At 43.7% G+C, this 9,721-nt stretch overlaps 1 protein-coding gene across 2 annotated transcripts in view; it reads left to right on the top strand.

Annotated features, from left to right (window-relative positions):
* The first annotated feature begins 1,886 nt into the window (after window positions 1–1,886).
* Window positions 1,887–9,721, top strand: part of LOC147463098 (structural molecules protein) — a 48,564-nt gene continuing 40,729 nt past the window's right edge. The window contains exons 1-3 of one of the 2 annotated variants that reach the window (XM_086487343.1): window positions 1,887–2,117; window positions 2,194–2,236; window positions 2,584–2,836. In XM_086487343.1, coding sequence (XP_086343469.1) covers window positions 2,033–2,117; window positions 2,194–2,236; window positions 2,584–2,836 — 381 coding nt within the window. In that variant the 5' untranslated portion in view covers window positions 1,887–2,032. Of the gene's footprint in view, window positions 2,237–2,583; window positions 2,837–9,721 lie in introns of those variants that run through there. The other variant, XM_086487336.1, reaches the window with a different exon arrangement.

Genomic DNA, 9,721 nt, shown 5'->3' with positions numbered 1-9,721 from the left:
TGTGTTAATGACTGCATCTTCACCAAAAAATTGGACAACCCTTTACTCCTTCAATTCTTGAGTTCAAGATTTGTAATCCATATAAGATCTCTTCGAATTTTTCTTGCAAAATCAAAAAAGAAATTCTTCAGCTTCTTCGTCTTCTTAAGGATATCTTATTTATATTTAATAATTTCCTAAACTCACCCTTCACTTACGCACTTAAGATGTTTTGAAAGGATTTGTAGTTTTTCGAGATTGGGGAGACCTAATCATGTCATCTTCTACACACTTAATTGCACAATATCTACATACCAACTCTCACTCTATACTCTGCGCTACCCTCACCAACCAGAAGAGATCAAACCACATGAGAGAGAGAGCATACACACTTGACACTGAGTAGAAAATTTTAATAGCAGAGAGGAAACAAAAGACTTAGCTTTGATTTTTGTAAGCAAGGTCTCAATAGCCAAGATTATTGTGTCCCTAGGGGTGTAGCCACAATTCTCATACCATTGCAACAACTACAGGTGCAATGCCTTGCAAAAACATATAAAAACACATACAAAATACCACTTGCACATACCTGGAGATTCCAACATTATATACATGGCGAAACATGAGAGAGAGGGAGAGAGAGTAGACAACAAGTGAGCATGTGCACATTTGAAAATGGAGTGTTGTGCATGCACGCAAAGGTAGAGAGAGAGAGAGAGAGAGAGAGAGAGAGAGAGAGAGAGAGAGAGAGAGAGAGAGAGAGAAGAAAGACACAAGCATTGGGTACAATCTTCCTCCGTAAATACCAAAAAAAAAAACTTAGAGAGAGAGAGAGAGAGAGAGAGAGAGAGAGAGAGAGAGAGAGAGAGAGAGAGAGAGAGAGAGAGAGAGAGAGAGAGAGAGAGAGAGAGGATATGTGTATGTGCGCGAGCATAGTGGGTGTAAGTGTGGAGACAATGAGCGAGAGAGAAGGCATAAGCAATGGGCAATTCCCCCTGCGCATAAGATCACTACTTCCATTTGTGTGTAATTAATTTATAGATGAAGAGTTGAACTCAAAATACAATCCACTTTGGGTAAAAATAAAAATTACTCTTAGACTATATTTACAATAGAAATGTAGATGCTCTAATAATGATAATTTGTGCACCCGATATGACTGCACTATCTACACTTGAAGCAATTGTCGATGGGTCATGCACCTAGCTAGTCATTGATTTGATAAACAACAATACCATACCACTTGAGTAATTCCCATCGAAAACAAAATATTAAGATTGGCTAATATGCTACAACACTAGCATCATGATAAATTTGGATCGACTAATATGCTACAACACTAGCACCACGATCATATGAGAGAGAGAGAGAGAGAGAGAGAGAGAGAGAGAGAGAGAGAGAGAGAGAGAGAGAGAGAGAGAGAGAGAGTGAGTCTTATTGCAACTCTGTTGTTGATGTGGAAATTGACACCCTTGTCCATCATTGCAAAGCCATGGACATAATGTCAAGTCAGTATCATAAGGGAGTCAATGCCGATATTACCATGGTGGTAACCTTAGATTGCTATCTTTACTTATAACACCAGCATTTGTCTATAATTAATAAAGAGTCATCATGTGACTAGCCTACCCAGATGATGAGTAGACTTGACATTGTTTACAAGAGCTTGAATCCAACGTACATAAAGAACATGTTAGACTTATTCGGACCGACGAGCTTAAGGTTGAGCTAGCGGCCTCTCCCGGTCACACACAAAGGTGCTCTTGCCTTGCCAATCGTCACAAATACGTTAGCATAGCTGACTAATTCATAGAATCAATTGACTAATTCACGTAATTAGTACTCTCACACATATGGGCCGCAACATAATTTTAAGTTCATCCTTCAAAATTGCCATTTGAACGGATTTCGAAAGGGAAGGTGTGACACTCGCTTTGCTTTATGGAAGAAACCAATTGAAGGATCGAAGGTCTCAAGTCTGAGATCGAATCTGTCGCGACAACTCAGAACTCAGCAAGGGTGGATTTGGAGTCATGTTCTATGGGGCGATGGTATGGGATCCATGGCTCATCGTCTCGCAGATTGTGTGCATGCAGTGTCTCACCTACCTCAGCTTGGGCCTGCTGCTGTGGTTGCTGGTGGGTATACACGTCCCAGCGTTTACGCTCCACTACTTCTTCGACTACTCGACCCTCACCACTTCCTCCTTTACAGGCTGGTGCACCATCGTTGCGTTCCTCCTCAATTCTCTTGTCGGGTATGACCCCCCTGTGTGTCTTCAGGCTTTTTCTGCTTTTCCACACGAGGGTTCTAAAAGCTTAGTGGCTCTGGTGGAGTCTCAAAGGCTCTTTAGTTGTTTTTTCCTTTGAATGCTGCAGATCTTTCTTCCTGTTTGTTCTATTTGATGTATCCATCTACGCAAATCACAGCATTACAATGCCAGAGGACTTTGCCTCCCTCCGACACAACCAACTATGCAAATATAGTATAAAAATCCCAATTTTTTAATGCGTCTTTTCACGGCATGTTTGCATTGGTCGTCATTTTATGGGAGAACGTTTGTCTATTTTATTCATGATAACGTCCACTTTCTATGGCAACCAGGGCTGGATTCCTACTGCTGATTGTGGAGAGGAATAGAAAGTGTTTGGACTTCACAGCGACAGTGTACATTGTTCATTTATTCTTGTGTCTTATATACGGTGGCCTACCATCATCTGTCACCTGGTGGTTGGTGAATGGGATTTGTGTAGCAGTAATGGCCTGTGTTGGTGAATGGCTGTGCATACGACGTGAATTAAGAGAGATACCCACAAGAAGCTCCCGAGCAAGTAAGCTTTTTATTTCAGTTTGCTGACTAAGTGTTTGTAAGTGTATTTGTGTGATAAGCTAGCCGTAGTTGCCGTTCAGTGTTAATTAGGTAGAATCTTTCTACAAAGATGTTTAATTCATCTCTCAGTAAATGTTTGACCTCCATGGGAGGATTGGGAGCTTTCTATCTAGGTTGTTGCCATTCAGGAGTTGATGAGGGTGCATTCTTTGGTTAGAATTTAAGAGTATATTACTTGATGTGAAGTTGCTAACTTGCACTTGATGACCTTATTTGGCATTCCGTTTAATGTTTGTGGTTTTAAAGAGTTTTGAAGAAGTGAACTGCTTGGCCTCTTGTCCCTTTTGCCATTGTTTTCCTCCCTCCTTCCCCTCCCTCTCATGCCTCCTAATCTTGTTGTCTGACAACGGATTTCTCATCAATGTTTTAAAAGGTGAAAGATCCACTTCATGTATGATATTCTCTCTTTATAGAGTGTTGATATTCTCTCTTTAAACTTGGCTCTCCTGATTTTCTCTTTGGAAGATCTGCTCTCTTGGGCTGTTCTTTTTTTCCCTGCAAAGACTTTCCCTTTAGAAGAAGGCTATTCTTGTTTCCTAGCGCACGGTCACAAGGTAACTCCATTTTGGGGCCTATCGGATCAGAAATTCCATTTCCAAAGTCTCTTGTTTCTTGTTTCCTTCAAGAAATCCCCAAAGTGACTTCAAAATCGCATTTATTTTTATATGTGCTAAAAGCTTCAAAGTCACCTGATATAAAAACTGATGCTCAAAGCATAGAAAGTCAACGCTTTCATAATTGACACCAATAGTACTCCAGTGTTCTTGCCATGTCACCATCTGCGTTGCCACGTTAGCTCTGTCCATGCAGACTACCACTTCATGACTCGTGAATCGCGGCACGATTTGCAGCCAGTGATAGACCTGGTAGTTCAACACATATTTGAAGGGGATCGGGGAGCACCAAAGACGGAGAGTGAGAGAGAGAGAAGGAGAGACACACACGATGTGGGTGGGGAGACTCAAAGAGTGAGCAGCCCCCTGTACACTTATGCTATGTATAAGGTATACAAGTCAGTGGGCGCCCAGACTCTAGGCGGCCGGGCAAGGCACAGACGCCTATACCCCAACAACCTCCCACTTAAAGGCGACTGTGCCTTTAAGCAAGGGAACCTAGTCTAAAGACTACAAAAGGTGAGAGAAAACTGCTCTCAACCGATGCCCACTAGTTGGCTGTGATCGTGTGTATCCGGTTGTCCTGCTCCCGTGTAAGTCCATACACCACCAGACGTACCGCACACGTACTGCAAGTATGTATGCAATACCTGCATATCTCCCTCGTGCTCTATGCCATCATCAGTCAACAAACGACTGACAACCCCAATTGCAAATGCTCCCACTGCAGCTGCGATATCCGGTCTCAAGATCAACATCTCATACATGAGACCACCGAATGCCGATGCAATGCTAGCGGGCCCTGCTAGCTCTACGGAGCATGCATCAACATATATATCCCTGGCAATAGGCATCTCTGACTGACGAGGCGTGTCAGCCACATGCATCTCCTGACTGTCCGCAAAAGACGCATCAACCTGTCGTGCAACCTCAGAGCAAACCAGCTGCTCTAGGTGTGTGCTGGAAGACATATCCTGCACAACTATATCCCCATGCTCACTGTCAAGCATAGAAAGGAATGACTGCATAATCGCTGACATCTCAGTCTCCTCTACAATCATCCACTGCAAACATTACCACTCAATCTGCTGTGACTCACTAGAGCTCTCATGCTCTAACTCCGTATGCATAAACTCTTGTACAATGTCCTCCTGTCGTGACTCACTAGAGCAAGACCGCTCTACCTGTCTATCCTGCATAGAAGTATCTCGCACAACTGACTCTCTGCTTTGCTCAGTCACTAGCAAAGCATGCATGTCTGACTTTGTCACCTCTCTGTGTGACTGCTCAAGTCGTGCCCCAACTATGTGCACAACAAGATCACTACTCTGCACTCCATGCAAAGCACCCTGCAACCCACAAGCAAAAGAGACTCGCCTGCTCTCTCGTTGTCTACCTGGTTGCGTGATCACAGAGACAACACTGTCTCTCCCGTGATCCACATGCAATGGGTAACCTGTACCACTCCTGGCACCTCTCGCAATCACTAGCGAACCCAAATGCATCACAAAATCTCGCTCTCGTAGCGAAATCTGACATCCACAGTCTCTAAGCTGACCAATCGAGATCAAATCCCGTCTCAGATCTAGCACATAACGCACATGACGCAGGGTAAATCTCATACTACTGGGCAAGGACAAACATACGTCTCCTGCACCTTCAATGTCATACACAACACCATCAGCCATGTGCACACAACCAAGTCTCCCACTAGAAAACGTGCTAAACCACTCACGATGCGACGTGACATGGAAAGTAGCATCTGAATCTAGTAACCAATGTGAAGACAATGTGCAATCCGATATGCAATCCGTAGACATAAGGTCGTTTGAAGACAAGCTAGATGTAAATGTGACATCGCTGTCACAAACATACTCAGTAACCACCGTACTGATCTCACTAGCATCTGTCATGCCCAAATCTGTATCACGCATCTGTCGTCTCCATTGTCTCAAACGCCTGAAACATCGACGCCTAATGTGCCCTCTATGTCCACAATGCCAACATGTCAAGTCTCTATGCCGTCGAGACTTGCGTGTGGGACCAATCTCTCCCATGGACATAGAAGTGGGACTAGACTCCCCTGTAGACATGGATGTCGCGTACATAGCATGTAAACTCTGCCATAAAGCATGAGTTGTAGTCTCCCTCGAGACCTGCGAGTCAACAGACTCAATGAGATGCAAACGAATCGTAGACATTGCTAACTCATCAAGATCCTGCCAATCATCATCACGCATAGACTTGGGCTTCGCCGATAAACCACACAAGGGTTTATCCTGCCCCAAATCCGCCAATGCAACAAGCATATGCTCCTTCCAAGCAACAAAATCTGCACCATCAAACTGTGTCAGACCATAACGCTAGAAGTCAAATGAAAAATCAGCCATAATGCTCACAAAAGAGCAACCAACAATGAGTAGCAAATGTCAACCAAATCAGCCCTAAACTGACTCGAATCGCATCAACAAAAGTCTGCAAATATGGCTGCAAAACAGCCCCAAAACAGCCCCAAAATTCAGCTCTTAAACAGCTGCATAAACAAGTCACAAACGTGTCCCAGATCAGCCTACAACTGAGCCATACATGGACACCTGCAAAGAGGAAACAATGGCTGAAAATTCAGCGCCCAAATAAAACCTCAAACCTGCCTGTAAACTTGTAAACCTGTAGCTGAAACCTGCTGAAAAACCTCAAGCCATTAGTGCTCGAATCCGGCTACCTAGCTCGTAGCCACACAAGCATACATCACAACATTCACTCTTGTGAGTGTGTCAAGATAACTGTACGCCTGTCAAACTGTGAGCTAATCACCAAGCCCACACTGTGCCGTATCGATGCATACACACGCACAAATCTCCCACCTGCAGAGAACACCGCACGCAAATGCTGAGTGCAACCCGCAATCTCTACCTAGATCGCATAAATGATGCGCATAAAACTCCTGGGAAAATTTCGCCAGAGTTTCGTCAGTAAAACGGCCACAAAACCAGTAACCAAACTAACTGCACGCTCAAAACCATGAGCAACCAAAGCGCATCAAACCGCACTCCAAATGCATGCACCAATCTCCACACTTTGCATACATCATTGCAAACACCTGCAAATCTAGTACACAAATATTTGTTCTACCTGTGACTGCCAAAAAACATGCTCAAAGCATACATTGTCGAGCTCAAAATGCAATCACATTAGTCTCCCTGAGCATCAAACCACATAAGGCATACATCGAATCCTCCCACGTGTGAGGAAACTTGCAGCAAATATCACTCTCACATCTGAGAGCAAAACCATGTGTGGAATCTTCGACACACAATAAACAACTGCTGCTGCAGAAAATTCAGTGTTCAAAATTTTTAAATTCTGATATGACGAGTGCGTCCGGAGCGTGCCAAAACCCCAAGGTAGACTCCTGGATCACATGTATCCGAGTCCGGGTGTGAAAGCTATGCCAAAAACCTTCGTTTCGACTCAAAAACGCAGCATAAATTGCCAAAAGAGGGCTGAAAATGCAGCTCCTCAACCGTAGCTCGAATGAGGTTTCTGATGGCTCGAATGGCTTCGAAAGGGGGGTAAAGTACCAGGACGCCTGGTGGAAACGCTCTCGAAAAGCTGAATTTGCCGATGCCGAAGTCGAAACCCTGTTTGCACTCTTGAAAGTGCGCACGCGCGCGGACGTGATTTCGGGAATGAAACTGGCTCTCCGCTGTCGTCGTGACTGTGCACACACGCGCTCCCTCCGCACCTATGCTCTGATACCAATTGAAGGGGATCGGGGAGCACCAAAGACGGAGAGTGAGAGAGAGAGAAGGAGAGACACACACGATGTGGGTGGGGAGACTCAAAGAGTGAGCAGCCCCCTATACACTTATGCTATGTATAAGGTATACAAGTCAGTGGGCGCCCAGACTCTGGGCGGCCGGGCAAGGCACAGACGCCTATACCCCAACAATATTTGGCTCTATAGCCTTACCTCTTTTGGTAGAGCTTCTTCTTTGCTTCATCTTGGCCTTGTGGTTTCTACCTCTTTAGTTTGGATGTACCCCTGCAACCTTGATTTGGTGAAGACCTCATGGATAATTCTTGCTTTGGTGGTGTCATCCTTCTTCTTTGCACTTGCATCATGTTTGCTCACACTTGCACATTGGTCTACTCTAAGACTATGGCTTCTTCGATTTCAAATGTCAATCTACTTTATGCATCTTCTCAGTTGTTCCTTATCTCTTGGCATTCCATTTCCTTCTTTTTTTTTGGGGGGGGAGTTCTTGTATGCAGTGTCTCTTTGACTTGTCCTTGTAGGATCTGTCATGGATATTTTGTCGACCCTTGTGGTGGGCTTGCTCTCACAAGTGGACATGGCCAGGATCTCCTCCGATTGCTATCCCATATTGTATTTCCTTGGAAGGAAGATAATTTTGTAGCTTCTGTTTCCTCGGGATGGCTTACTCCTACCTATTCCAAAGTCACCTTGACATTGACTTTTTGCAGGTTTCTCACCTTGGTAGCTCTCCTCCTTTTGTCTCTTGCTGCTACATTGCTTCTCTATCTCAGTGGTGATTGTCGCCGATCATCCATGCCCAAAAGCATCGGCCTCTCAATTAGTTGCCCCTTGTGGTATTTTTTTTGAAATGCTGTTTCTTGGGTTGGTCCCCAAACAAATTCAACATCTTTTTTGGTTAAATGACTCAAAGGTGCACCAACATCAACAAGATACCTTAAATGTCTGCCATGCCACTTCACTTGACCTGTAAACCTAATCAAGTGCTTTAAATTTATTGGCTTTAGAACCTTGTGAACGGCTTTAACCTTCTTTGGATCAATGGATAGCCCATCCTCTTAAGATTATAAACTCTAAAAGAGTTCTCTTCTTTACAGCAGTGGATGACTTGTAAGGATTTAGTGACATCTGAATTTTTTGTATCTCCCCAAACATTTTCTGAGATGCTCTAAATGCTTTTCCCTTTTTCCAACGACACTCAAGGAAAGTTTAGAAAAGGTTCAAATAACTTTGCTGATGTTTTCGAAAAGGATGAAGGTCCACTTTTCAGGCCAAAGCTCATCACTGTTTACACAAAGGCTCCTCACCTCTGTTATGGAAGTAGTGACGATCAGTCTTACACTCATTTCTTTATTTCATCATAACTTAAGAATTTATCCAAGACATCGTACATTTCATGGTGAACAACTGAATCTAGTAGTGTATCAATAAATGGTAATGGAAAAGGGTTTGCTTTAGTAGTTGCATTCAGCTTCATATCGTTCACATATACTCCCAATTTATCACTTTTCTTAGGCACAATCACAATTGGTGATAGTCACGTTGCCTCATGAATAAGCTTGATAAACCCAACCTGTAATAGTTTATGTAGCTCTTTTAACGTGCTTTGCATAATTTGGATTCGTTATGTACCTTTGCTAAAAAATAGGCACTGCATCTTGCTTCATATTTATTTTATGTTGATAGAAGTTAGGATCCATACCTTTTGTATCCGAATAGTCTCAAGCAAACACATCTTTGAATTCCATCAATAGATTCTTTAGAGCCTTCAAAAGATTTGCATCCATTTTAGGTTCTTCTTCAGTTCCCAAATTCAGTTCTGGAACTCTTTATGGCAGATATGGAGGTCTGCTCTTGATATCTTTGTTCTTCTACAATGATTGCCTTTGCTCCTTGCATGTGCTTTTGCTCTTCCTGTTCCATTACCTGCTTCTTTTACAAAACTGACAATTCATCTTCACTGATCGTTGTTCTTGTGTTAGGTGCAGTGGAATGATTGTTTGTGCTTTGCTCAAGATGAGTGCTCCGAACTGTGCTCAAGGTTCCTTTTGTTCTTATAGAAGGTAGAGCCTTCCGTTCTTAATGAGAGAATGCTATGATCACAAACAAAGTGAACGGACACTGTGCGTGCAAGTGTATGAGACTGAGAGATAGAGAGAAGAGAGCCACGACACCAGAGACGTCGTAAAACCCTCCTCCGAAGGCCCCACTCTCGTCGGCGAGAGTGGTCTACTTATTGATTGCACAAAGTGGTACAATGACGATGCAATGGACTGATGCAACCTGGGACTATGTCGGTGACGACGACGACTTTAGGGCTGAAATCTGTGGTCTTCTAACTGCTGAATTTCGGGGCTGTTTTGATGGCTGAAAATGACTGTTTTGACTGCGTTTTCGAGGGCTGCAAATGGAGATCTTTTGCAATGCTTCAAGGGTTGAATCTGCTACTGTGGGGAATGC

Source organism: Adiantum capillus-veneris, chromosome 2 (assembly GCF_014529385.1).
Source record: "Adiantum capillus-veneris isolate H3 chromosome 2, ASM1452938v2, whole genome shotgun sequence".
In the NCBI taxonomy this organism is placed as follows: domain Eukaryota; kingdom Viridiplantae; phylum Streptophyta; class Polypodiopsida; order Polypodiales; family Pteridaceae; genus Adiantum; species Adiantum capillus-veneris.
Note: the sequence above shows the minus strand (reverse complement) of the source record. Positions and strands in the feature narration are given on the sequence as shown.